Source organism: Chiloscyllium plagiosum, unplaced genomic scaffold (genome assembly GCF_037043375.1).
Source record: "Chiloscyllium plagiosum isolate Xiang-an unplaced genomic scaffold, Cpla_swu_hap1 HiC_scaffold_16, whole genome shotgun sequence".
Lineage (NCBI taxonomy): Eukaryota > Metazoa > Chordata > Chondrichthyes > Orectolobiformes > Hemiscylliidae > Chiloscyllium > Chiloscyllium plagiosum.
In genome coordinates, this window is record NW_028270154.1 from 32,249,427 (window position 1) to 32,277,055 (window position 27,629).

The following is a 27,629-nucleotide window of genomic DNA, read 5'->3' on the forward strand; positions in this document are numbered from 1 at the left end:
AGGATATGTAATCTTGTGGCAAATAAGTCTTCAGTAACCCTATCAACTTAAAAGAAAAACTAATGTTGATTAAGACATTGAGAGATAAAATGTTGCTATTTCTCAGCCTCCTGGCCCACAAGCTTCATTCCTGATGAAGGGTTTATGCCCAAAACGTCGATTCGCCTGCTCCTTGGATGCTCCGTCACCTGCTGTGCTTTTCCAGCACCACACTCACAACTCTAATCTCCAGCATCTGCAGTCCTCACTTCCCCTCTTTTGTTTGTTATTGACATAAAAGATTTGGATGAGAATATAAAAGGCATGATTTGTGGACGACACCAACATTGCTAGCGTAGACAGTGAAGAGGTTTCCTAAGATTACAAAGTGATCTTGATCAAATGGGTCTATGGACTGAAAAATAGTAGATGGAGTTCAATCTGGATAACTCTGAATTATTGCATTTTGGTACAACAAACCAGGGTAGGGCTTAAACAATTAATGGGAGGGCCTTGGGGTCGTGTTGTAGAACAGAGGAACCTAAGGGTGCAGGTACATAATTCTTTAAAGTTTTTGGTTAAATAGTCATGTTGTGATTGTGCAGGACAATAGTGAGGCCTCTTCTGGAATGCTGTGTCCAACTCTGATTTCCCAGTTGTAGGAAGGATATTAAACTGAAGAGGGCTCAGAAGAGAATTACGAGGATGTTGCTGGGAATGGAAGGTTTGAGTTATAAAAGGCTGGATAGGCTAGGAGTTAGGAGGTTGAGAGGTGACCTGATAGAAGTTAATAAAATAATGAGGGGTGTAGATAGTGTTAATTGTACAGTCTGTCCTGTTAAAATGCAAGTTTCTTCAACATGAATTGGCTATAGTCCTATTCCTAGACCCATTAGTTTAAATGGTGCTACTATTGTGCGAGTTTCTTATAACACAGGATTGCATGGGAATGGGACTATCACACTTTATCGACTTCAAGACTCGAGGGTTCATTTTTAAAGTGAGGGGAGAAGGATTTAAAGACATGAGGTATAATTCTTTTACACAGGGTGATTTGTGTGTGGAATGAACATTCTGAGGAAGTGCTGGATATGGGTACAATTATTATGTATAAAAGACAATTGGATAGATACATGATTAGGAAAGATTTGGAGGGATACAGACCAAGAGCAGGCAGGTGAAACTAGTTTAGCTTGGGATTACGTTCAGCATGGATTGGTTCGACTGAAGGGTCTGTTTCCATGCTGTATGACTCTACAACAGTTTTCAAATATTTATCCAACTTCAGTGTTTCTCCTGGTTTCCTTCATTTTTGCTTAATATAAATACTTAACATAGCCTTGTACTGGACTTGCACAATAATGCAAGATGTGGCTTGAACGTTTTGAATTTTTTTGTTTCATGCAAATAACTGACTTTTCTACTAAAAGGGCAAAATATGCTCCCAGATTATTATCAATTCTAGGTTTGTAAGTTCTGAAAAGCATTTGGCTTTAACTATACACCATTCGCATTAACCTGTGCAGTTGAGGATCTGGTTTTAGATTAGATTACATTTCAGTGTGCAAACAGGCCCTTCGGCCCAACAAGTCCACACCGACCCGCCGAAGCGTAACCCACCCATACCCCTACATTTACCCCTTACCTAACACTACGGGCAATTTAGCATGGCCAATTCACCTGACCTGCACATTTTTGGACTGTGGGAGGAAACCGGAGCACCCGGAGGAAACCCACGCAGACATGGGGAGAACGTGCAAACTCCACACAGTCAGTCGCCTGGTATATTGTGCAGTGGAGTTGATGAAGGAGTTGGTATCTCAAATCTGTTGAACCTAACATGTTACGATACTTGTGTTTGGTGATATTTATTGTGCCAGGACAGGATCTCTCATGTACAGTTTCCCCTGTGCATAATCAGTCATACAGTGTCTTTGAGGTTTGCCTGATCTTAGTAAGTGAGGTAGTTGAATTGAGTTTTGTAAAGAAGGGAACCTGGAGTGTCATGGTCTAATAATCTGACACTGCATCAATATTTGTTACAGTATGACCAGGAAACCCACTTGTTATGTGAATACATCACATACTAAGTGCATTTGGCATTTTGTTCCTGAGCTACACTCTATTTTACTTCTAGAAATATGTTTCTGAATGAATAGAATATTGTTTGGATACAGCTGTCCAAAAGTATTTGAGAGTCACTAATCATTTGGTGTCTTGGGCATGCGTGTCTAAGTAAGCATGTTAAATGTTCAAGAGTTTCCTGTTGTTTGTTTGCCATAGTATAAACTTAGAAGCTAATTGAATGTTAACTTTTACATAGTACTTTAGTTTGGAACTGATCGTGGAGTAGCAGGTTGAATATTCAATACTAAATGGTGGCAAAGGTTTAGTGTTTAACACCAGTTCCAGAATACACTATGAATGAATGATTTGCAAGCATCTCTTTTCTTTTTGCTTTTGATGAATGTCACTGGCTGGATCATTAAATACTCCTTTTTTGACATACCACTTTTTATTTCTGGAAAAGTTGCCTAGAAAGAGACTGTGATAATCTGTATTTTGTGCTAAACTGTATTAACCTATTTTCAGGGTGAGAGCAACTGCAGGCAGTGGAGTCCAATTTTTTTTTTCTCTCAATTTAGTTCCAGAGCAAGAGTTAGCAGCATATAACTTTAGTTAGAAAGGAATAAGGTGATTTTGTCAGGTTATATAAATTTTTGTTCCCCTCCAAGTATTTGTATGTTGAAAGGCAAACAACACTTATATAGCAACTTCAAGGAAAATATCCAAAGTTATTTTGTCCACAAAATGAGCAGTGAGCCAAAGATTAGGATATGATGGGGAGCCCAGCATATAATCGCAGAAGAGAAGACTGAAACACTTATAATCCGCTTTAGCCAGAAGTACTGAGTGAATGAACCATCTCCATCTTCTCCTGAGGTCCCCAAAATGACGGAAGCCAGTCTTAAGACAATTGGATTCAGTCCATCTGGTATCAGGAAACAGCTGCAGTGATGCATCTCGTGGTCTTCAGTACTGTAGCTGGAATATTCACAGCGCATAACCTTTGCAGTGTCATGCATGTCCCAATGGCCAAAGTGATCAGACGTAAGCATGCAAGGCATAAATATCCCTGTGCTCCAATGTGAAATCCTGAAGGGCTGAAGTGTTGTATTAGTTGGTTTGAAATCGGCCATGAAAGTGTTGTATGTCTACTGGTTTGGTGATTCTGCTCATGTGAGCAAAGGGTGGAATGCAGGATGTCCATCGAACGAGGAAGAGATTGGTAGTTTGAGTTTGAAGTCTGGTAGAAGCAAGTGACTAGCTGCTGCCATCAGGCAACTGTGTTGAGAATCTGCACTGGCTAGTTTTTTTTCTGGAAAAGAGGAGAGAATTCAGAGTTTGAGATTAATGAGATGCGAATACATTAAAATAATGATTTGCAGTTCATTAGCGAGATTCAAACTTGCTGTTAAAACTGAACTTTTTTTCTTTCTTGACGCAAGGAATAGGGTTTTTTAATTCTTGCCATATTTTCTCAACTTTTTTACCAGTGACGCTGAGGGCAATAGAAAATTTCACTCTTCCCCAGGATTAGAATCCTGCTGGGGACAGTGTGTTGGTTGTAGCAGGCCTGATGCAGCCCACACAGCTAATTTCTTGGATATTTTGAATAGTGTGCTGTCAGGATGCTGCACTTCAGCTGGCAGACTGTAATGCAGCTTATTTTAGATGGATCTGTTGTATATTTGACCAAGGAGTCACCACTTGGAAACATCTTCTTGTTGTTAGAACACAGAAAGCCATTATTATGCTTTCTATCCTATAAAAATCACTGCATTATTACTTATTACCTATACTCCAGTGCCTGAATGTGTGTGTTCTGGTACTTCCCTTGTTGCAAGACAAAATAAACAACTGTCTTTTTTTTGCCATCAGAGTATCAGAAGTTGTGAAAGGAATTTAACTTGACTAGGGTGGACTTCCATTTATGTCAGTACAAAATTGCTTTGTGATCACTGCATAATGCTTGCAGTGGCCATGACATCATTTTATCCATCTCCTTGGTCTTTCACCCATCCAGGAAAATCTGCTAGGAGACAGAGCAAAGCATGCTGTAAATATGATGATGTCATCCCATTAACATCTCCAAACTGAATAACGCTAGCATAATCATAGCTCCATGACCGCCACGAATATCATTCTTCGGTCGTCAAAGTCTCACTAAATTACTGGTTTCTTACCAGAAGCACTTAACAAAAATACTGCATCATCAAAACACGATTCCTTTATTTTTGACATATTGCTTTCACTTGGCTTTTGACACATGATCTGTAAGGTTAGCAATTTGAACTTTGAGTGATGTCTGATTGATCTTTTGTTCTGCTGCTGACATCTACTGCAAATACATGGCTGTGTAACTATAAAATTAGAGTCAGAGTCATACAGTTTGAAAACAGATCCTTTGGTCCAAATCGTCCACACCGACCAGATCAAGTCCCATTTGCCAGCATATGGATCATATCTCTGTAAATCTTTCCTATTCACTTATCTATCCAGATACCTTTTAAATGTAATTGTATCCACCTCCACCACTTCCTCTGACAGCTCTTTTCATACACGCACCATCCTCTGTGGAAGAAGTTACCCCTTGGGTCATTTTAATTTTTTTCCATCTTACCTTAAACCTATGCCCTCCAGTTTTGGACTCCCCCAGCCTAGGAAAAAGACCTTGGCTATTCACCCTATTCATGCCCCTCATAATTTTATAAACTTTTTATAAGGTCACCCCTGTCAGCCTCTGATGCTCCAGGGAAAAAAGCCCTAGCCTATTCTGCCTTTCCCTGTAGCTCAAACCTTCCAATCCTGACAACATCCCTGTAAATTGTTTCTGCACTGTGTCACAGAATTGTATGCATATTCTTAAAGTTGCCCGCAGTATTCTTAAAGTTGCCTAACCAAAGTCCTGTTCAACTGCAACATGACCCCTCAACTCCTGTACTCAATGTACTGACCAATGAAGGCAAGTGTACAAGTACCTTCTTCACCACGCTCTCTCACTGTGACTTCACTTTCGAGTCAATTTTGTGTCCAATTGAATCTCCCAAATAAAGTTCGGAATGTGACTTGAAATCTATTGCTTTCATCGAGCAACACTTACCGCTAACTATCTATGTACCGAGGACAGTGAAGACCTTTGTCTCGGCAGGTTATGGCAACATTTCTTAAATTGTTGGCATGAGGTAGTGAAATCTCTTCAAAGCTTTATTCAGATACTTTGTATCAATGCATATCTCTGTTTTCCAGATTTTGTGTCACTGCTATCATGCTGTAAACTAGTCTGTAGAGTTTGTAACTTCCTGGGTCTACTCCCCGTTGCAGCTCTTCTCTCTTGTCTTTCCTCAGCATATGATGAGCTGGTCTGATACTTTGATCTACTTCAAGATGATATTCACCAGGGGGATATCAAAAACTTATGAAAACATTTTAGTTGACTTTCAGGATCTGTTCAGATATTAATGGCTTAGAGACCTGCAAAACACTGCAGATCTCCTCTGACACCTTTAGAGTTTTTTTTAGATTAGATTAGTTACAGTGTGGAAACAGGCCCTTCGGCCTAACAAGTCCACGCTGACCCACCGAAGCGCAACCCGCCCAGACTCGTTCCCCCTACATTTACCCCTTCACCTAACACTACAGGCAATTTAGCATGGCCAGTTCACCTAATCTGCACATTTTTGGACTGTGGGAGGAAACCGGAGCACCCAGAGGAAACCCACGCAGACACGGGGAGAATGTGTGGGGTTTGCACATTCAGTTGCCTGAGGCGGGAATTAACCTAAGCAGAAATCTATTGATCAATATGTGACTGCATCAACACATTTGCCTGAATCCTGAGAGTTTAAAACAACAAAAAGATGAGGTAGAATTATCTTAGACAATAAAAGGTTCCACTATGAAAGCTTATCTATTGAGAGGGAAAAGTAAGAGGACACAGGCATTTTACTGAAGCTCCATATACAGTGTATTAACTGGAGACCAGGCAGGGGCTTGTATTATGTTAAGACACATTCCAGGACAAATGAGAACAAAATACCTTGAAAAGGAAAGATATATTTGCAGAAAAGCATGCAGAACGATCAAAGCCAAAAGGATATCTTGCACATACCGTGGAGTGCATCAAACAAAAGAAACAGAAACAAGTATAGCTTGAGGAAAGGCGTTCTCACTGCAAGAAGCTGGATTACTTGGCTTGCTAATTCTAATCAATCACTTTACACCATGCTACAGGTTGCCAGTGGCAAGTCTGAAAAGGTGATAAACTGTTTGTGACTATTAGAATAATAACTGCAGAAGGACAACATTAACTGAACTTTAAGTATCAGATGGACAAAAGTAGTTCATGCGACATCATGAGTTTTGTAGAAAACAGAAAGAACCACGGATGCTGGAAATTAGATACAAAAATAGAAATTGCTGGAAAAACTCAGCAGGTCTGGCAACATCTGTGAATAGAAGTTTTGCAGATGTGTGCGTTGTCGATGAAAACAGTAATCCAAAATTGAAGACCTTGAAGGAGCGCTGAGGTGATATGATCAAACGATACTCATACCAACAGGATAAACAAAGCTGAGCGCCTGATGTCATGGAAAGAACAAAGAAATGGAGTTCCACAGTAGACATTAAATAAAATCCATTCATCTCAGCTGTAACGACTCTGCCAATCAGCTGCTCCACCCTGGCACCAAGTTCCAAGTAATGTGTATTTAATAGCTGCCACAGATAGCACACAACGTTCCTATCCTGTATTGTTCTATGTTCTAACATTCTATTTTACAACAGGGGTAGCAGTTGTGTGTTTTAGGCAAGCTGATTAATGCACCAAGAGTATGCTTGTCGCACAATGGTAGTGTTCTGGCTTCTGGACTAGAAGTCTGGATTCAAGCAACACCAGCCCGGGAAGTGTGTAATATTGTGTCCAAAGCAAAAGGAAATACATACAATAGCATTTCTCAAGGCATTCAGTCACCTTTGACTATCATGATAACAGTCATAGAAATGTACAGCACGGAAACAGTCCTTTTGGTCCAACTCGTCCATGCTGACCAGATATTCTAAATTAATCTAGTCCTACTTGCTAACATTTGGCCCATATCCTTTTAAACTCTTCCTATTCATGTACCCATCCAGATGCCTTTTAAATGTTATAATTGTACCAGCCTTCACCACTTCCTCTGGCAGCTCATTCCATACAAGCACCACCCTATGCGTGGAAAAATTGCCCTTAGGTCCCTTTTAAATCTTTCCCCCCCCCCCCAACCCTAAACCTATGCCGTCTAGTCCTGGACTCCCCCAACCCAGGTAAAAGACCTTGTCTACTTAACCTATCAATGCCTCTCATAATTTTATAAACCTTTATAAGGTCACCCCTCAGCCTCTGACACTCCAGGAAAACAGCCCCAGCCTGTTCAGCCTCTCCATGTAGCTCAAAACCTCCAACCCTGGCAACATCCTTGTAAATCTTTTTAGAACCCTTTCAAGTTTCAAGTTTCACAACATCCTTCCTATAGGAGGGAGACCAGAATTGCGCACAAAATGCCCTAACCAATGTCCTCTCCAGCCGGAACATGACTTTCCAACTCCTATACTCAATGTTCTGACCACTAAAGGGAAGCATACTAAATGCCTTCACTATCCTATCCACCTGTGACTCCACTTTCAAGGGACGATGAACCTACACTCCAAGATCTCTGTTCAGCAACAATTGAGTGGATAAGTCCTGTCCTGATTTGCCTTTCCATTTGAGAGAACTCAGCTGCCTCATAGGACAATAGCTGCAATTTTGTAGCTAGTCACATGACAGCAGCCAATTTTCTGATAAGTATAGAAAAGGCAGGTTTTTTAGACTGTAACAGAGCTTGTAGCTACCACAACAACATCAAGAAGGAGGTATGAAATGTGGCATCAGCTAATTCTGGATTTGGTTTGGACACTGGCTCTGTTTACAAATTAGAATACCTATGGAGATAGAGACTTTATAGATGAACAAAACATCTTGTGGAACAACCAGTCTGAGAAAGAGATTGTTACGGTTTAAAAAAATATGTTTTTTAGGAGAACTACCAGCTCGGCTGCAAACTCCATGGAAATGCCAAGATCAACATTGGAAGAAAAATTCCTTCACTTACAAACTTCATTGCCTTTCCGATTCCACTTCTCTCTACCTTGTAACTTGCTCTGTTTGATCTTATGTTAATTTGTCTATGTCATGGAATTTAGGATGGTTCTTTTATTTTAATTTTTCATATTTGAGTAAGTTTACAATAAATCCAACTCTTTAATTTTAATTAAGTTTTGATCTGTCTGGTTTGTTCCTAGCTTTACATGTGGTTAAGTACATGTTAACTTGAAAACAACACACATTTTTCAAAATTCAATCCCCTCCTATCCCAATCTCAGGAGTGAAAAGAGAAATGTATTTGCCCCTCTGGACTTGGCTATAACAGGCTATAATACGACATTTGGTTAGCATAACGTAGTGTATACTATTTGTGTTGCTTCTGCTTGATGATTTGAAATGGATAGCTTCACCTCTGGCCATTTTGCTTAGACCGTACATCCTAATGAGTGACATTTATCAAACTGCATGTCTCTTCAGCTCTGCGGAATGGACAGAGTACTGACCAGACTTCACCAGATTGTGCTTGCAAACTCTGAACATAATTTGAGTGTTTGGTGCAATTCTATAAGTAGATGGCACTCACTAAGCATTCCCAAGTATATTTAGAATTGTGCCAATGACCAAAGTAAGATTACCACTCAGGCTCACTTACGCTTGCCAGATATTTTCATATACTCTGCAGTAGATAAAGATTTGTTCAGGTATTGTGTCTTCTGAATTAAGCGTATGCCCGATAAAGAAGTGCGTAGTGCATTCCTCATGACAAAATCTCAACCAGTCCAAGCTGACTTTGCATTCAATCAGTGCTCTTTTCTCTTGCAGTTTAAAAGAATGTTTCTTGCCTCCTTTGCAATTGTAGCATTCTCACATCTGCCCTGATGAGCGCAAGGTGTAAAGAATTGGCAGCATGTCCCTTTTCAGCAGTACTCCTGTTTTGCACCACCAAGCAACTATTCTGTTTTGTACTTGAATATGTCTTTTGCATATTTATTGCAGTTGGGACTGAACTCCTGAAAGATGAAATAATGTTTTGTAATAAGGTTGTTACATGATTTGTACTGGAACTGAAAATGCCTTTTCTGTCTTGAACAGGATTTAGAAATTATATATTCTCACCTCCATGGCATGGATGTGCTGTCTAATTTGAGGGAACATCAGCTCAGGTATGTGTGCATGAACATTATGCAAAGAAATAAAAAAAACGCTCTTTTATACAGCGCTATTGTATTTTTGCTCTATTCCATGGTTTATTGTATTGGTTTATATTAACCCCTCACTTGGTATGAAAGATTTGAGGTCAGAGCTAGTGGATAAGGTACCACATCTTAAGCTATTTAATAAGTTAAGAGCTTATGTTGTGGAGGTAGTGTATTACTATAGATAAAAGATTGATTGACAGAGGTTCGAAGCCACTCAGCTAGTCTGGTGGCATCTTTGGAGAGAGAAACAGAGGTAATGTTTCACATCAGTAATAACTCTTCAAGGCAGAAGAGAGAGAGTTGAAATAATGTTGAGGTGGGGGTGCCTTTTCAAATGGCAACCTGTAAATAGCAGAGTAACACAGTGATCAGTGCTGGGGCCAAAATTACTTGCAACATGTGTTAAAGACTTGTGCGAAGGAAGTGATTACACATCAGCCACGTTCGTGATTGATGAAAATATATATGTGGGAAGGTAAGTAGTGTGGGTGACACTACTAGAAGGACTTGGATGCTTTGGAGAGGATACAGCGAAGGTTAACCAGGATGTTGCGTGGTCTGGAGGGTTTCAGATGCGTGGAGAGGAAATAGGAGGCTTATGTTAGGATGAGACATGAAGGTTCAGTGAGGGCGCTTGAGAGTTACAAGCTAGTCAGGAAAGATCTAAAGAGAGAACGAAGAGATAGGAGTGGACATGAGAAGTCATTGGTAGATAGGATCAAGAAAACCCCTGAAGCGTTCTATAGGTATGTCAGAGCCAATCAAGGACAGTAGTGGGAAGTTGAGTGAAGTCCAAGGAGATAGGGGAAATGCTAAATTAATTTTTTTTTTGTTGGTATTCATACAGGAAAAAGATGATGTTGAGGAGAATACTGAGATACAGGCTACTAGACTAGATGGGATTAAGAGTCGAGAGTGTGTTGCTGGAAAAGCAAAGCAGGTCAGGCAGCATCCGAGGAGCAGAAGAATCAACGTTTCGGGCTGGAGCCTTTAATCATGAATGAGGCTTGGAGCCTTGGGGGGGTGGGGGGAGGGCGGGAGGTGGAGAGAAAAATGGGAGGGGGTTGGGGCTGAGGGGAAGGTAGCTAAGAGTGCAATAGGTGGATGAGGGTGGGGATAAATGTGATAGGGTGGAGCGGATAGGTGGGAAGGAAGATTGACAGGTGCGACAGGTCATGAGGACAGTGCTGAGCTGGAAGGTTGGAACTGGAGTAAGGTGGGGGAAGGGGAAATGACAAAACTGGTGAAGTCCACATTGATGCTCTGGGATTGAAGGATCTCGAGGTGGAAGATAAGGCGTTCTTCCTCCAGGCATTGGGTGATGAGGGAATGGCGCTGGAGGAGACCCAAGACCACCTTGTCCTTGGCAGAGTGGGAGGGGCATTGAAATGTTCAGCCACAGAGCGGTGGGGTTGATTGGTGCGGGTGTCCCGGAGATGTTCTCCAAAGTGCTTTGCGAGAAGGCGTCCAGTCTCCCCAATGTAGAGGAGAGTGCACCGGGAGCAACGGATACAATAAATGACATATGTAGAAGTGCAGATGAAACTTTGATGGATATGGATGGCTCCTTTGGAGCCTTGGATGGAGGTGAGGGGGGAGGTGTGAGCGCAGGTTTTGCAATTCCTGCAGTGGTAGGGGAAGGTGCCAGGAGGGGACAGTGGGTTGTTGGGGGCGTGGACCTGACCAGGTAGTCGCGGAGGAAATGATCTTTGCGGAAAGCGATAGGGGTGGGGAGGGAAATATACCCCTGGTGGTTGGCTCCATTTGTAGATGGCTGAAATGTTGACGGATGATGCGATTTATATGGAGGTTGGTGGGGTGGAAGGTGAGCACCGGAGTGTGGTTCTGTCTTTGTCGCACTTCGACGATTGGGGTTTGAGGGCGGAGGTGTGGGACATGGATGAGATGCATTGGAGGCCATCATCCACCACGTGAGAGGAGAAATTTCGGTCTTTAAAGAAGGAGGTCATCTGGTGTGTTCTATGGTGGAACTGGTCCTCCTGGGAGCAGATGCGGCGGAGGCAGAGGAATTGGGAATATGGGATCATATTTTTGCAGGAGGTAGGGTGGGAGGAGGTGTAATCCAGGTAGCTGTGGGAGTCGGTGGGTTTGTAAAAAAAAATGTCAGTGTTGAGTCGGTCCTCATGGAGATGTCTAGGAAGAGGAGGGAGGTGTCAGAGATGGTCCAAGTGAATTTGAGGATGGGGTGAAATGTGTTTGTGAAATTGATGAACTGTTCGACGACCTCGTGGGAGCACGAGGTGGTGCCGATGCAGTCACCAATGTAGCGGAGGAAGAGGTGGAGTGTGGTGCTGATGTAACTATGGAAGATGGACTGTTCTACATAACCGACAAAGAGGTAGGCATAGTTGAGGCCCATGTGGGTGCCCATGGCTACCCCTTTCATCTGGTGTAAGTGGGAGGATTGGAAGGAGAAATTGTTGAGGATGTGGACCAGTTCAGCCAAACGAATGAGTGTGTAAGTGGAAGGGTACTGGTGGGGACGTCGGGAGAGGAAGAAACTGAGGGCTTGGAGGCCCTGGTCATGGCAGATGGAGGTGTAGAGGGACTGGATGTCCATGGTGAAGATGAGGTGTTGGGGGCCGGGAAAACTGAAGTCTTGGAGGAAGTGAAGGGCTTGGGTGGTGTCCTGAACATATGTGGGGAGTTCCTGGACCAGGAGGGATAGAACAGTATCAAGGTAGGTGAAGATGAGTTCGGTGGGGCAGGAGCAGCATGAGACAGTGGGTCGGCCAGGGTAGTCAGGCTTGTGGATCTTGGGTAGGAGGTAGAACTGGGTGGTGCGGAGTTCCCAAACTTGAGGTTCGAAGCTGTGGGTGGGAGATTCCCTGAAATGATGAGGTGGTGTACGGTCTGGGAGATAATGGTTTGGTGGTGGCGGGTGAGTTCATGGTTGAGGGGGTGGTAGGAGGAGGTGTCTTCGAGTTGGTGCCTGGCTTCAGCGGTGTAGAGGTCAGTGCGCCAAACTACCATTGCACCCCCTTTATCTACTGGTGCAATGTAGATAAAGGGGGTGCAATGGTAGTGGAGCGCTGCGCGTTGAGGGCGAGAGGTGATGGTAGAGTTAATGGGGGCAGAGGTGACATCACTTGCGGATAGGGCAACATTACTGTTAATTACTTGGCTGCTGATGTCAGTGGCGGCAGAAGTGACGTCACCGATGGGCCCTACCAATGGGGTGGAAGTGTCTGCCGCGGAAGCAACTACGGGGGCGGAAGTGACGTTCAAGGTAGGTATCATGTCTGTGATCGTGAATCCAGCGGAACTGGTGTATCCTGTGGCGGTAGTCTTCTCTGCAGTCGCGGAGGTCGTTGAGTGGACACTGATGTCGGAGGTGGTCCAGGACACCTGCGCCAATCAACCCCACCACCCTTTGGCTGAACATTTCAATTTCCCCCTCCCACTCTGCCGAGGACATACAGGTCCTGGGCCGCCTCCATCACCCGACGCCTTGAGGAAGAATGGCTTATCTTTCGTCTCGGGACCCTTCAAACCCAGGGCATCAATGTCCACTTCACCAGTTTCCTCATTTGCCCTCCCCCAACCTTACTCCAGTTCCAACCATTCAGCTCAGCATCGTACTCATGACCTGTCCCACCTGTCAATCTTCCTTCCCACCTATCCGCTCCACCCTCCTCTCTGACCTATCACCTTTACCCCCACCTCCATCCACCTATTGCACTCTTAGCTACCTTCTCCCCAGCCCCACCCCCCCTCCCATTTATCTCTCCACCCCGAGGCTCCCTGCCTCATACCTGATGGTGGGCTCCGGCCCGAAACATCGATTCTCTGCTCCTCGGATGCTGCCTGACCTGCTGTGCTTTTCCAGCATCACACTCTCGACTCTGATCTCCAGCATCTGCAGACCTCACTTTCTCCTAAACGGGATTAAGGTTCACAAGGAGAGGTGTTAGCATTCTGAAACTGTGAAAATAGCTAAGTCCCATGGGCTGGATAGGACTTATCCTCTGATTCTCTGGGAAGCCAGGGAGGAGTTTGTAGAGCCTGTGGCTTTGATCTCTATATTGTCATTTGTCTACAGGAATAGTGCCAGAAGACTGGAGGAAAGCAAATGTTATCCCCTTGTTCAAGGGGAGTAGAAACAACCCTGGTAATTGTAGACCAGCGAGCCTTCCTTCAGTTGTGGGTCAAGTGTTGGAAAAGGTTATGAGAGGTAGGATTTATAATCATCTAGAAAGGAATAATTTGATTATGAAAAGTCAACATAGTTTTGTGAAGGATAGGTCGTGCCTCACAAACCTTATTGAGTTCTTTGAGAAGGTGTCCAAACAGGTGGATGAGGGTAAAGTGGTTGATGTGGTGCATATGGATTTCAGTAAGGCATTTGATAAGGTTTCCCATGGTAGGCTGTTGCACAAAATATTTAGGCATGGGATTAAGGGTGATTTAGCGGTTTGAATCAGAAATTGATTAGCTGAAAGAAGTCAGTGGTGGTTAATGGGAAATGTTCATCCTGCAGTTCAGTTACTGCTGCAAGGATCTGTTTTGCTGTTGGTCATTTTTATATATGACCTGGATGAGGGCGTAGTTAGTAAATTTGCAGATGACACTAAGGTTGGTCGAGTTTAGAATAGTGTTGAAGGATGTTGCAGGTTAGAGAGGGAGAGACCAGAATTGCACACAATATTCCAACAGTGGTCTCACCAATGTCCTATACAGCTGCAACATGACCTCCCAACTCCTGTACTCCATACTCTGACCAATAAAGGAAAGCCCACCAAACGCCACCTTCACTATCCTATCTATCTGTGACTCCACTTTCAAGGAGCTATGAACCTGCACTCCAAGGTCTCTTTGTTCAGCAACACTCCCTAGGACCTTACCATTAAGTGTATAAGCCCTACTAAGATTTTCTTTCCAAAATGCAGCACCTCGCATTTATCTGAATTAAACTCAATCAGTCACTTCTCAGCTCATTGGCCCATCTGATCAAGATCCCGTTGTAATCTGAGGTAAGAGTCTTTGCTGTCCACCACATCTCCAATTGTGGTGTCATCTGCAATCTTACTAACCATACATCTTTATGCTTGCATCCAAACCATTTATATAAATGATGAAAAGTAGAGGACCCTTGTGGCAGCCCACTGGTCACAGGCCTCCAGTCTGGAAAAACAACCCTCCACCACCGCCCTCTGTCATCTACCTTTGAGACAGTTCTGTATCCAAATGGCTAGTTCTCCCTGTATTCAGTGAGATCTAACCTTGCTAACCAATCTCCCATGGGGAACCTTGTCGAACGCCTTACTGAAGATCATATAGATCACATCTACTGCTCTGCCCTCATCAATCTTCTTTGTGGAAGGAGCAACTCTAATGAAGAGTACTGGGCTAATGGTAAGATTCTTGGCACTGTAGATGAGCAGAGAGAGCTCTATGTCCATGTACATAGATCCCTGAAAGTTGCTACCCAGGTTGATAGGGTTGTTAAGAAGGCAAGCAGTGTTAGTTTTTATTGGTAGAGGGATTGAGTTTTGCAGCCACGAGGTCATGTTGCAGCTGTACAAAACTCTGGTGCAGCCGCACTTGAAATATTGCGTACAGTTCTGGTCAGCGCATTATAGGAAGGATGTAGAAGCTTTGGAATGGGTTCAGAGGAGATTTACTAGGGTGTTGCCTGGTATGGAGGGAAGGTCTTATGAGGAAAGGTTGATGGAATTGAGACTATTTTCATTAGAGAAAAGAAGATTGAGAGGTGACTTAATTGAGACATATAAGATAATCAGAGGGTTAGACAGTGTGGACAGAGAGCCTTTTACCTCAGATGGTAAAGGCTAGCACGAGGGAACATTGGTTTAAATTGAGGGGTGATAGATATAGGACATATGTCAGAGTTAGTTTCTTTACTCAGAGTCGTAGGGGCATTGAATACCCTGCTTGCAGCAGTAGTAGGCTTCAGATTGGTTCTAAAGGTTGGTGAGGGCTGTAATGTGTGTTCTATAAGTGGTTGGATAAACTCTGACTGTTTTCACTGAGACTGAGAGGTGACCTGATAAACATCTACAAAATTGAGAGACAAAGGGTGGGTAGTCAGAGGCTTTTTCCCATGGTGAAAAGGTTAACAATGGGAGGGCACAAGTTCATGGTGAGAAGAGGAAAATTTAGGGGAGACGTGTGGGGAAAACATTTCACCCAGAGGTTGGTGGGTGCCTGGAATGCACTGCCACTGGAGATGGTGGAATCAGGCATGTCTTAATAGACACACGTATGTGAGGCGCACAGAGGGATAGATGCTGTGCATGGCCAATAAGTAGCGGGTCTAAATAAGGATTAGGAATCGGCACAGACTGGGTGGGCCAAAGGGTTTGTTCTTATGATATATTTTGGTAAAAGAAAACTACAGAGGGATGTCAGCAATTTAAATGAGTGAGCAAAAGCTTAACAAATATAATATTGGAGATCTGGAGTTTTGTACTGCATATTACTTTAATGGAGAAAGTTGCAACAAAGAGAGGTTTGGGAGTCCCTGTGCATAAATCATTAAAAAAAAACTAGAATAGGAGTAGGAAAGTTCAGGAAAAGGAAAGGCAAATAGACTGTTTAGATTTTTTTTTAGATTAGATTTCCTACAGTGTGGAAACAGACCCTTCGTCCCAACCAGTCCACGCCGACCCTCGGAAGAGTAACCCACCCAGACCGTTGGCCATTATTTCAAAGGGAATGGAGAATAAAAAACATGAAAATCTTGCTAAATCTAAATGATACCCCAGCTAAAACCACATCTAGAATATTGTGAACAGCTTTGGACCCCTTACCTAAGGCAAGACTTATTGATATTGGTGCAGTCCAGAGAACATTCTCTAGCTCGATCCTGGATATGGTGCAGTTTTCTTTTAAGGAGCTTGTGCCCGTATTCACTGGCATTTAGAAGAATGAGTGGCAACCTTCTTGAAGAATGCAAGATTCTTCAGATGCTTAACAGAATAGGTATTGAGAAGTTGTTTCCTTTTGTGGGAGAATTTGGGATGAGTCTCAGATTAAGGTGTCACCCATAAAGGACAGAAATAAGGAATTTCTTCTATGGGGGGTAGTAAATTTATGGGATCCTTCACCACAGAGGGCTGTTGATGCTAGGTTTTTAAGTGTATTCAAGGCTGAAATGGACTTTTAATCAGGAACAGAATTGAAAATTATGATGGGAAAGGGAGGTAAACGGAGTTGCGAATTATCCGATCAGTCATGATCTCGTTGAATGGTGGAGTAGACTCTGGTTAAATAGCCTCCTTGTGCACTCGTGTCTTATGGCCTTAACTTAAGGAATTAAGGGCTCAAGGAAGTAATAATATTGGGAGGAGTAAGATCATGAAAGGTTTGTAAGATATTGATATCAGTGCATTGTGTGATAGCCACTTGGTTGTGTAGACATGGAACAATAAAAAATGTTCTTAAATAAAACAAAACCATAATTCTGGACATTTGAAACAAAAACTGAAATTGCTAATGAAACTTAGTTGGTTTGGCAACATCTGTGGAGAGAAAACTGAGTTAATGTTTCGAGTCCAGTGCCTATCCTTCATGAAGAAGGTTAAAAATCACACAACATCAGGTTATAGTCCAATGAGTTTATTTTGAAGTACAAGCTTTCAGAGCCTAACTCCTTTATCAGGAGGAGCTGCGCTCTGAAAGCTTGTACTTCCAAGTAAACCTGTTGGGACTATAGCTTGGTGTTATGTGATTTTTAACTTTGTCCACACCAGTCCGACACTGGTACCTCCACATCATGAAGAAGGTTATCTCTGCTTTCTCTCCACAGATGCCAGACCTGCTGAATTTCTTCAATAAAAAGGTAGATTTGGGTAAATGATTTGAATAGGTTGTTATTTTACAACAACATTGTCATTGAGGCAAGGAGAGTGTTAATATGGTTTGATTCTGAGTATGATAGAGGTGTGGATAAGAGATACCATTGCCATGGCTTGAAGAAAGGTGTAAGTGTGCATTGTTAAGCAGTAGTTCTTTTTAAACTTAATTAATTTTATTGTGAATTTGTACTCCATAAAACACACAGACTAACGCTTAGAACTGGATAACTTGGCCCTTCCTCCTGTCTCCTCCTAGCTCAAAGTGCTTGCACTTCTTGATGGTCAGCATTCTCTTTTGATTGACAGTTGAGCTCCATGCACAGTTGTTAGTTGAGTTAATCCAGGGCTTTGGTAAATAGGGAGGAAAAGGCCCAGGGCTTGTTGATCGTTCTAAAAAGATTAGAGATTATAACTGACTGGCAGTCTGAATCCTATAACAAGCTGTTTGGTCATTTGCCTTGGCTTTTATTTACAGTCACTTATAAATGTACCATCAAAGTATCAAATTCAGGAGGTTTGTTGCTTTGCTTGTTAAGTTTGCTCTAGTAAACCAATTCGAATGTATTATGCTAACCAATTTAATGTACCTGTGACTTCTCTCATTTGATGGTTTTGCTTTTCGCCATTCCCACTCTAAATTGTGGAACTCTGGGTCAAGTTCCTAGACATCTACTTCAAGCATTCACGAGCGGCTGCACTGGGAGACTGAATAGCATTTCCTTTCTTTTTCAGCTAGTTTCTTTCCTCCGTCCTGCTCTACTGAAAATTTACCAACTACAAAAATATAGCCGTAAGGCTTGTCTCTCTGAAATGTGCACTGGTCTCCTGGGTTAGTGGGTTATCTGTTTCCATTTTGTTATTTCACCTCTTTAAGCTTAAGACTCAAGAAAATCTGGAGGAGTGTAATTTATTTTACAGAAATAGTTGGTATCCAGTTTTTTTTTGTGGATCTACAGTTGAAAAGCCCTACTGTGTAACAGCTCAAAGGGTATTTATCTAAAAATCCCTATTCAGGGGATTTCAGCAATGCTGTCCAATCATTATTTTTAGGGGGTAATGTGAAGAGATTGTGGCGCTAGGAATTTATTGATTTTCTTCTGAGCAAAAGAACAAGTCACAGAATTGTTTAATAAATTGCAATAAGGAAAATAAATTGAATCTTATTCACTAATCTTCTGGAGTGTTTTTTATTGATGATTAATTCAATTTGAAATCAGTTTACAAGGGAACACTCTTGTTAAAGTTTAGTTTTCCTGAAAATAATACGTGGAGGTTAAAAAGTGAACAGGTAATTATAATGCTATCTTTTTTCAAAGCTTTACCATGTGAATACCTGTCTTTCAGATTGATGTGCACAATGGTACGTTATGAAAAGCATGATGCCAATGAGGTCTTATTTTAGTAAGTATTCAAAATTTAATATTTCCACATAATAATTTGATTTTTCAATTTAGACTCTATGAACAGCTTTGAAATTGCTGCAAGATTCCTTTGCTGATATTCCTACAAGATTTTTACTTTGGGAGATGAGCAAAGATTTATCTAGGTTTATTTTGTTGTTGCAGCCAAAATAGGTGTACTCAGCTGCCTTTCTCTAGTTTCATTACTTTGTGGGTCACAGCATAAATCCTTTACCTAGTTTCTAATGTGGCTCATACAGAGGATCCTTGATCATCTGAACGAGATGGGCGGGCACTATTTGGTTCAGATAATTGATTGTTTGGTTAATTGATTCAATGCCTCCCCTCTGGGGCTCGGAGTTTTCTGGTTTCCTTTTTTCTCGCTCTGCCTGCCTTGCTCCCTCTCTGTCAGGGTGCTACTGCGCCCCACCCCCGTGAGTTCTGAGTTCAATGGGATTGAGGCAGGGAGCACTTGTTCAGTGCGCACCCCATTCAGGAGACGAGCAGCAGCACACCACACGCGAGTTCCCGCACCCCCACCCCCCCTCCCAGTCGTCTGCTCCACCTCCACCCTCATGTGCTCCCAATCCCCCCCCCCCCCCCCCCCGGGGCAACCTCCCAACTCTGTTCACCCTGCCCACTGTCAGACTCCACCCCTAGCCCCACCTGTCCCCACCCTTATTCTGCACCCCCAACCCCACCCCTCATCTGCCTCCACCCACATTCTGCCTGCCCCCCCCACTCTGGGGCAGCCGGACTGGACACCAACAGCAAGACTGCTGCTGCCTTTGCTGGGGGTGGTGGGGAGCTGTCTCCAAATAGCGCGCGCGCGCGCGCACACAACTTTTTACTGCAACTTTTTGTCAAGTTCCACCTTTGCCCTGTACATGGCAATGTTGGAGAGATTATCTGGGGAAGGGGGTTCAGAGTACACACCTAGGTAGAACTCCAGGGAAAGTGTAGGGAGAGGGAGGGAGGGCGGGAGGTCAGTCATTTGGAGACGTTGCCTGGGCTCCTATCGATGTCCAGGACTGTTTCCAGCAGCATTCCAGTAAGACTAGTTCGTTTTTAATCATTGTAAACAAAAGGTGTGATCAGTGTTGGAAACACCTCTTAGATGTAATGTTTCTATCAGGACCTTGAGATCTTCTTTGGATAATCTGAAATTTGGATAGTTGATATTCGGATAATCAAGGTTCCTCTGTAGTTGGCTTTCTCTATATTAGGAGGAGAAAGTGAGGTCTGCAGATGCTGGAGATCAGAGCTGGAAATGTGTTGCTGGAAAAGCGCAGCAGGTCAGGCAGCATCTAGGGAACAGGAGAATCGACGTTTCGGGCATTAGCCCTTCTTCAGGAATGAGGAAAGTTTGTCCAGCAGGCTAAGATAAAAGATAGGGAGGAGGGACTTGGGGGAGGGGTGTCGGAAATGTGATAGGTGGAAAGAGGTCAAGGTGAGGGTGATAGGTCAGACTGGGGTGGGGGCGGAGAGGTCGGGAAGAAGATTGCGGGTTAGGAAGGCGGTGCTGAATTTGATGGATTTGACTGAGACAGGCTGGGGGGAGGGGAAATGAGGAAACTGGTGAAATATTCCAACCGATTTGGAATAAAAAGATACATCAGTTATGTTTTCTTAGTAACAATAATTATGCATTTATTAATAAGTGAAGCTGCAAAGCTGATTAGCGCACAGTTTGTGACATAAAAATATATATATTTAGCTCTCTAAATAACTGAAGCCACCAACACAAAAGGGCACATGCACACCAGACGAAGGAAATTAAATTAACTTTTCTCTGTAGAAATTCACTTTGGGAATTGAGGGTGGATGGGAGGAAACAAATATTTTTAGCCTGAATTTGGTTTGTTCTTGAAGGGGCATAAAGTGATTAAGATTTGGAATGTTGAGATGGTTGGCTATCTTTTCACTACTGGTCACTAGACACTCCGTTATCTCTTAGGTCATAGCAGATGGGTATTGCTCAGGAAACACATCGTTAGGAAATCTTCCAGCTACTCTTCATGGGGACCAACGGGTTTCACACCAGATATGCAACACAGATGTTTCAGTACCAGAAGAAAGATGTGCTTGGAGGCTTTTTTGACAGCTGAAAACCAACCAATTTACAAGCAAAACAGTTAAAACAAGAAAGCCATAAATCTCAGTCATGGGTTTTCCCAGGAGTGAGTCCAAGCTCAAAGTGGTTTTGGAGGAATATCTGTTTACAAAAGTACCAGTATCTACCATGACCTTTTAAAGCGTGAGTGTAAGTTCTGCTTTAGTCAAAACAGAACTACTGAATACTCTTCAATGCCAAACAAAAATATTGTAATGTGCAAGTTGGTGTTAAGGCTTTGTATTTAATTTTGAGGACTTGAGTCTTGGAGGGTTGTGGAAAAATACATTTATGGGTAGTTCTCCTGTAGTGTGATGGTTGTGCAACTCCTCATTATAGAAATATCATGCTTTAGAAGCACCAGTTAAGTATTGGCAATGTAGCCGCATTATAGCCAACACACATTTTAAAAGGGAAACAGTCTCCCCAATTCGTCAATAGCGTTACAACAAGTCCGCTTTAACAAAATGCGTGTTATAGCAGAATGACCTGTATTTCAAGACCTGTGGAGAATTTGAGTTTTATGGTTATTGATGACTATTCCATAGTGCTAAGCGTTAGATGTATCAAAGACTAACCCATTTTCAAAATGTAGCATTAACTACAAGAGCAAATTGTGGAGCATTTTAACTAACAAAAAGCCTATAGTTTGAGAATGTTGGTTGATTAAGCGTTTAGAGTAATTTGAATTTCTTAGACTGCACATGACAGTAAGATTCCGATTGCATTCCTCTACACAGTCTAGCACTGTCATGAAGCATCCCAATTCTTCTTTGATGTGACTGTGGAATTTCAGGTTATAATTGAGTCCTTTAGATTGCATTCCAAATCCACATTTTTGCCCTTTAAGTAAACTAACATTGTGATTTTATTGATTTTCATGTTTTTTTAAATACTTTGCTTAATTGTGTGTGTACATTCACTTTAAAATAATTCTCTCTCATTTTGTTTTAGCCCTGACAGTGTTGCAACTTGCTGGTATATCCTACTTTCAGGATCGGTATTTATCAAAGAATCAATGTTTCTGCCACGTTGCAGGTAATTTAATGTCATTTTTTTGTATGTGAATAGTACATACTGTGAAGATCTTGTGTGAATTGAATGAAATGGAGAACAATTGTGTACCTAGGATTTTAGAAGTCTCAGTCACCTCTACAAAAGCAATTTATAAAAAAGAAATTTCCTGTAGAGTAAAGGTGTTATGGATTGCATTCCCGTCAGCTATTTTACAGTGCTTCATTTTACATTCCTTCAGTGACGTTGCTCTCCTTCCTGAGTTTGGTCCAACTTCCGTTGCTGTTTTTAAATCCTTTCCCCCTCCATCTAGTTGTTAGACTGAAGTTGTGTGTCCTACTGGAAAAACCATGTTATTACTAAGTTCTTCCCTCCTTCAGTGCTTTGATATTTAATTGAACAATATAGGCGATTTAGCCTGTCAAGCTAATTCTACAATTGAATTAGATAAATGACTGACCTAATGTGACCTGGGTAAACTCTCCTGCTTAATTTAAAACCAGGAACACAGAAAAGATTTATCCTGTGCAGTAATCTGTGAAATTTCAAGTGGCCAAGAACTATGTAAAGTAAAAACTAACACATTTATTTCTTGAAGTATAACAGAGAATAAATAACTAACAACAATTTGCAATTTCTTTCTTGAACTTATCTTTTACCTTCCTCTTCTACAATACTAGTCTGATAAAATTCGCAATTAAGATTTCCAAAACAACACTTGTTATCTCAATACCAGGCAGCTGTAGATTCTTCTCTTCTTTTCTCCTTGTTAGGAATTTCTGTGTCACAGGTTACTGATCGAAAAGATATTTTTAGATTAGATTAGATTAGATAAGAGAAAGATGTTTTTTTAAGCAATCTGTTACATGCTAGGACTTGGCAGTTCTCCTTTCAACTGGTAAATTTTCTCCCAGTCTTATACCCCAGAGCATCAGATTGTGTCATTGTAAATATACTCAATTCAAACTTATTGAAAATTGGTATTTTTTTTTGGGGTATAATTTAAACTGATTGGCCGAATTTGAATTTGTTTTGTCTCCAGGCAGCGAACTAGTCGAGTTTTTCGACCCAGTGTTATATTGTTGCCTTATTGAGAACACTTGGTGCTGTGTCAGGTAGTTCTGTTGCTTTTAACTCTCTCTTAAAGGTATACCCTACATTTTCAGAACACTTAGACCTTAACTCCGATTACCCAATGTTGATGCATGCTCAACCTAGCCCTCACTTTCCTCGAAGTAGTTTGCAACTCTCAAAATTTTGAAAATGTATCCTGACGTCATGTCCTGGAATTCATCATTTACCATCATCATCACATTTTTGAGAACATTTACATGAATGCAAGAGTTGTTTAAAGGTGCGGGAATTTTGCAATAATATCTCACTTCCACACAAAGAAAAGCCTCTCTGCCTCTACGAGACATAAGGCAGAATTGTGGTGGAGTATTCTCTATTTACAGGATGTTAACCTCAAATTAAACTCATGAAAGACACATCTATGAAAAAAAACAAACACTTGATTGGAACCCCACCTACCACCATAAGCATTCATTCTGTCCTTGACCACTACTGTAGCTGCAGTATGTGTCATTTCCACACTGCATTGTACAAGTGACCAAATTTTCTTGAATAATGTTCCTGAAACTGCAATCTCTACCACTGAGCATAACCAGTGACTGAACCTGCAAGCTCCTCTGTGAGTCTCACACCTTCTTGAGTTGGAAATATATTACCATTCCTTAATTGTCACATTTATCCAAATCCCTGAACAGTGCCCTTTCAGATATTTCGGTTCATTCTCAGGGTTACGTTGTGCTTTATGCAGCCAGCAAATGATTTGCTCTTACAATTGAAGCATCTGCTTTATAATTCATAATTTTAGCCTTGATGATTCCAATAATGCAAACAGAATATCATTCAATTCTTGGCATTGAGTAAACACAGGGGTTACTGACTAATGTTGAGTGCAAAATGAAACTGAAAGAAGGAAGCATTTAAGAAACCAAACTGTATGGGTCAGCCAAAAGAGAGTGTTTTACAATGTAAGGCAATTTCTTTGCAAAATTCAGTGATATTAAAATCCATGATTGTGCAGTGATGTAGCCGAATGGTGGCACTGTGGTTAGACTCCTGGCTGCAATCATTTGGAACTCGTTTCTCTTAGCTCAAGGTTTAGATAATATTATAACATTGTTGGCAGACTTAAGCTTTGCTGTTACAGTTGGAGGTCATCTGAACCATATTTTTGAAGTAAGTAGAAGGAGAAGCAGAAATAATCAAAACAGCATTGTGCAATACCTTTTACAGTTTAGAATGCAGTTCTGCAATATGGATTTTAAAAGAAATGCTATATAGTTTTGGAGGAAAGGACAACAAAAATGAATATGTACCATTATCACTTGATCTTATTTAACATGCTCCTCAGCATGTCACTTACCTCTGGATATATTTTCTTCTAACAGAATGAAAAGTTTACAGTGACAAAGAATCTGTGAGGCCCATGGATTTAAGAAAATGTCCCAATGCTGTAAAATATCTGCAATAAATTGAATAGTGTTACAAAATAACAATGTTGTTATGGAGCATTGGTGTTTTCATTATCGTGGCTTTCATTCTTGCTCATTGTCACGAGCATCACTGTATTACTTGGAGACAATTCAAGAACAGTAATGATACTAAATGTTCCTAGTGTGGAGTTAGACTCATTTGCAGTTTTTGGAAATCATGGGTCTGAAGCTTTTGAGTTTCCATCTATTAAAGTTAAACAAATACATAAAAATTTACGGATCATATAGAATCAACTACTCAATGCAGGATTCCCAAGATAGGGAAGTGGTCAATTTTCTTAAAGGAAAAGGGAAATGGTTGAAAGTCACAACACAGTCACTCATGGGGGAGGGTAGTCATGATAAATAGCCTGATCATCTTTGGTGTATAATATGGGCAAGTGATTAAGCATTAGCTGAGAAAGGACAGTTTTCTGATGTTGGAACAGTGAAGATGTATTAGTTGAAAATGTTCTCCTCCATGAAAGTTTGTGATTTTTCTTTTTAGATAAGAGAAAACACATGAATAAAAAAGATTGTGATTGACCTGTCCCAAAATAGAAATAGTCAGTATATAAAGTATTTGTGTGCCAATTTAATAATTTGTATGAATTGAACAGCCCAGAAACTGGTTCAGTTCTTTCTCAGAAGTGCCAGAAATCTATTCCTAAATATTGTGATCTCTGTGGGAAAGAGGAACTGCCTAACATATAGTCTAATTTTGGTCATCAATAAACTGTAAGCAATCTTCATCTATCCTTGTATTATCCAGTGGAAATAATTTGTCTAAGTGAACACAACCTAGTCTATAAATTCCAGTCAGTATGTCCTGTATCTAAACTTCCTTGAAGTACACAGGCGCACAGCTCCTTCAGTCAGGGTAGCTAAGAATTTTAAACCAGGTATAAATTGTGTTCCTTTTTGTTTTCAAAGTCACAGGGTTCCCCTCTGTGAAGGGACCAAAACTAGCAGCAAACATTAAAGGAGGCCAAACTTGAACCCTGTGCAAGGAGAAACTGCTGTATTTTAGTGATTTGTCATCTGAAAACAATCTAGCGCTTTGCTGACTTTAGCTGTAGCCAATGCAGCATTGATCAGGATCTTTTGGGGGAAGATAAGTATGCAGCATGCTACACAGATATTTTTATTTCACTATGCATTTAATTCTGTTTCCTATAGATTAAGGAACTTGCTGTCTGCAAGTCCAGCATTAGATCAATTGTTTCTGCGTATTATTCCATTCTTTTATTTTATGCATTATTTGTCAAATTTGGATTTGTTACTTTCTCCTCTCCGTTTCATTTCCTCTTTCAAACCCAGGAATGCTTATGTTGGTTGTAGTATCTATGCATGATTCTTATTTTGGAATAAGCCTGGCCATATTCACCCTCCAACCTCTTCTGTCATTCAATAAGATCATGACTGATCTGTGAAATAATACTAGTTAGCGGTACCAGATGTGTTCTTTATATTGACTAAGCTATTGTCTGAGATCCGAAACAGGCTGAATAGAGCCTGTGTGCTATCTCCACCTTTGCCACTTATCCCTTAATACCTTATAATTGCCAAATATCAATTTGTCTCAAATTTGAAACGAACAATTAATCCAGCATTAATTACTATTTTCATGTTTAAGTATTTCCTAATCTCGCTTTTGAAACATGTGGCTGTAAGTTTTAGGCAGTGACCGCTAGACTTGTACATCTGACCAGAAGAAATGATTTTTATCCACACTGTAAGTTCCTCCTGATATCTTGAAAACTTTGATCAAAACACTCTTCCTAAATTCCAGCTCACACAACTCTGGTTTGTGTAAACTGTTTTCATAGTTTAAACCTTGGAGTCTGTCTTTCATTCTGATAAATCAACACCATACTCTCTGTAGAGCTCTTTCCTATATCATAACCCTAGAACTGCTCATAGTACTCAGAGTATTGTCTAATTAATGCTTTGTATAACTGAAATATGATTTCTTATTCTAGATTTAAAACAAAATGTTATTGCATTCATTTTTTAATTCTTGCCTTCACTTGTTCATGTTTTAATGACTGACTTTCGGCCAACAGAGTCTGGACAGAACAGGATTAGTTGAGATTTTTCTGGTTTGCACAGCAATTACCAGGCCATACAGAAATTTACCAACTGGATTTTAATAATAAATTATTGACTGAGAAATATAGCTATTCCACAGAAGCTTGTGTGTAAAAAGGTGTTCTATCTACTTCTCTATATTGGGCTACAGAAGGAAATTACAGTATCACAATGACTTGAAATGTTCTCTGTGAAACTGTCCTGCCACAGCAATGCGTGAGTGGGAAGCTATGCCTTTTGAAATAATGGAGTGTTTAGAGGAAATGTCATTTCTTTCAAGATGTCCTTTTAAATATTAGAAGTAATACTAGTTAGCTGTACCAGATGTGTGCCTGATATTGACTAAGCTATTGTCTGAAATCCGAAACAGGCTGAATAGAAACTGTGTGCTATCCCAAAAGGACAGTGAAATTCTTGAAGACATGAGCATCTTTCCAATAGTTTCAGATAGCTGGTCACCCATTTATATTTGAGAAAAACAGGAGGTTACTAATCCTCCTCCATTGGTCTGGCTAGTGTTACATGTGATGGAGTGGGGAAAGAAGAAGCATTTTGAAATTCAATGAAGCAAAAAAATGTGATATAAACAAATTGCTGAAAAGCTAGGTAGGCCTGGCAACATCTTTGGGAAGAAAGAAGAGTTAACATTTCTAGTCTGGTGACTGTTCATCTCCATCCTGTTATGTTTGGGATCCATTTTCTTTCTCTTGATTCTTAGAAAACATTTCTGGGTATTTCATGTGTTATATGTCTGTATAATTTATTAGGTGAAAAGATGGTGACCCCGTGGTATGTCAGTTTCCTTTTTTTAAACAAAATGGCATTATGTAAGAATGAAAGATTTTAAGTAAGAGGATAATAAAATTTCATGGTGGAATTTTAGTGGAGGAAGTAAAACAAAGGAAATTAGCATTTTAAATTTAAAAATAAATTTATTTGCAAAGGAGGTTTTAGGCTATTAGTTATAGAATTTGTTCTGATAAATAATCACCAGACTCAAAACTTTAATTCTGCTTTCTTTCCACAGAAGCTGCTAGATCTGCTGAGTTTCTCCAGCAGTTTCTGTTTTTGTTTCAAATCTCAAGCAAAAGAGGATGTTTGGTATGAGAAACTTGAATTAAAAGTCTTACATGTATGATCTTTCTATTTCAAATTCTGTTTTCTTTCTGCAAGTTTACACATTTTAAAATGGGTTTTTGAGAAAATTGAAAACTTGTCTGCTTCTTACTATAAACTAATCTATTGTCAAGTTAGCATTAAATGG

At 41.0% G+C, this 27,629-nt stretch overlaps 1 protein-coding gene across 12 annotated transcripts in view; it reads left to right on the forward strand.

Annotated features, from left to right (window-relative positions):
• The window catches only part of rapgef6 (Rap guanine nucleotide exchange factor (GEF) 6), a 378,117-nt gene that overhangs the window by 79,114 nt on the left and 271,374 nt on the right, over nt 1-27,629 (forward strand). For 10 of the 12 annotated variants that reach the window (XM_087995268.1, XM_043703415.2, XM_087995265.1 and 7 more), the window contains 3 exons: nt 9,257-9,327; nt 18,549-18,605; nt 21,672-21,755. The exons of 1 other annotated variant lie outside the window; for it this stretch is intronic. In XM_087995268.1, the coding sequence (XP_087851394.1) occupies nt 9,257-9,327; nt 18,549-18,605; nt 21,672-21,755 (212 nt within the window). Of the gene's footprint in view, nt 1-9,256; nt 9,328-13,471; nt 13,559-18,548; nt 18,606-21,671; nt 21,756-27,629 lie in introns of those variants that run through there. One more of the 12 variants, XM_087995264.1, reaches the window with a different exon arrangement.